We start from the raw sequence: 1,114 nt of genomic DNA, 5'->3' as shown, positions 1-1,114 counted from the left end.
GGCCTGCGGAACTGGACCCTTCTCAGAGACATAGATACCATCCAAGAATTTTCTTATAGCCTTATTTTTAACTGTCGTGGCTTGCCATATCAAAGCAGCTGAATTTGAAACAAGTCCAATATCATTGCCTTCAAGGATCAACTCGTCTTTCTGGGCTTGAGGTACTGAGCAAGCAACACCTGGTCTCATTCGAACCCTCCGGATGTATTTTTCACCCAAGAAATTTTGGATTTCAACAAGAGACCCATTCTCCTGAATAACGACGTTGATGGGGAAATGAGGATACACAGACCTCTTCTTGTAGCGGAAGCCCAATGTAACACCCTTGATCATGTTCTGGACGTGACTATAGATAGTGCGAATGGTTGCCAGCTCCTTTCTGTTTCCCCACCATTTGTCAACCTGCAGCCTCTTCTTCTTCTTCTCAAGGAGGCTGAGCTCCACATTGATGTGGTTGAAGTCCCTCCGCGGGGTTCCTCGGGGGCCCTTCACAATGACAGTGCGTCCCTTCAGGGTGATGTCAACGTTCTGGGGAATGTTGACCGTCTGGTTGCTGAGAATGGTCTTCATCCTCGCAGCAGGTGCAGCAAAAAAAGTAATACATTTCCAAGCTGCTTGTGAGGTTTAGAAATTAAACACGCAGACTGCCTCACAGCAAGTCTCAATAAGTACTTCTAGAGTGAAAAAAGGTATCTCTTGACCTCTTACATTTGAAACAATGGAAGGCACTTGTCCAGTATCTTAGCAGAGTGCCAAAGATTCCTATTTCTTTATCAGCTGAATGGGAAAATGTTGAATGGGAAAATGTTAACTCTGACAAAAAACAGAATGATCTGTACTGGAATAAACTAATACATATTATCGAAATGACAACTAACCATGGCTAACTACAACTGCCACGTTACCACAACTGCTTGATTGACTCTTGAAAGAGCAGAAATCCATAACATTTTGACAAAAATAAGAAAAAGAAACCGGAGGTCTAGAATGGGATGCATTGGTAACACACATTCTGTGGGGCTGACCCATGTGGAAGAACTTGCATTACCACTGCAAGAGCTATATGCCACTGCTCCCAGAACACACTGGCAAACACATGCCTATGATCTGGGAC

At 44.0% G+C, this 1,114-nt stretch overlaps 1 protein-coding gene across 1 annotated transcript in view; it reads right to left on the bottom strand.

The window, feature by feature from the left end:
* The window catches only part of LOC106736146 (60S ribosomal protein L9), a 194,124-nt gene extending 193,554 nt beyond the window's left edge, over positions 1–570 (bottom strand). Inside the window, exon 1 of the mRNA XM_014592160.1 lies at positions 4–570. Within this exon, the coding sequence (XP_014447646.1) occupies positions 4–570 (567 nt within the window). The remainder of the gene's footprint in view (positions 1–3) is intronic.
* Positions 571–1,114: the final 544 nt, after the last annotated feature.

This window comes from Tupaia chinensis, unplaced genomic scaffold (genome assembly GCF_000334495.1).
Source record: "Tupaia chinensis unplaced genomic scaffold, TupChi_1.0 Scaffold000667_1, whole genome shotgun sequence".
NCBI lineage: Eukaryota > Metazoa > Chordata > Mammalia > Scandentia > Tupaiidae > Tupaia > Tupaia belangeri.
The sequence above is the reverse complement of the archived record's forward strand: the minus strand, read 5'-3'. Positions and strand labels throughout refer to the sequence as shown.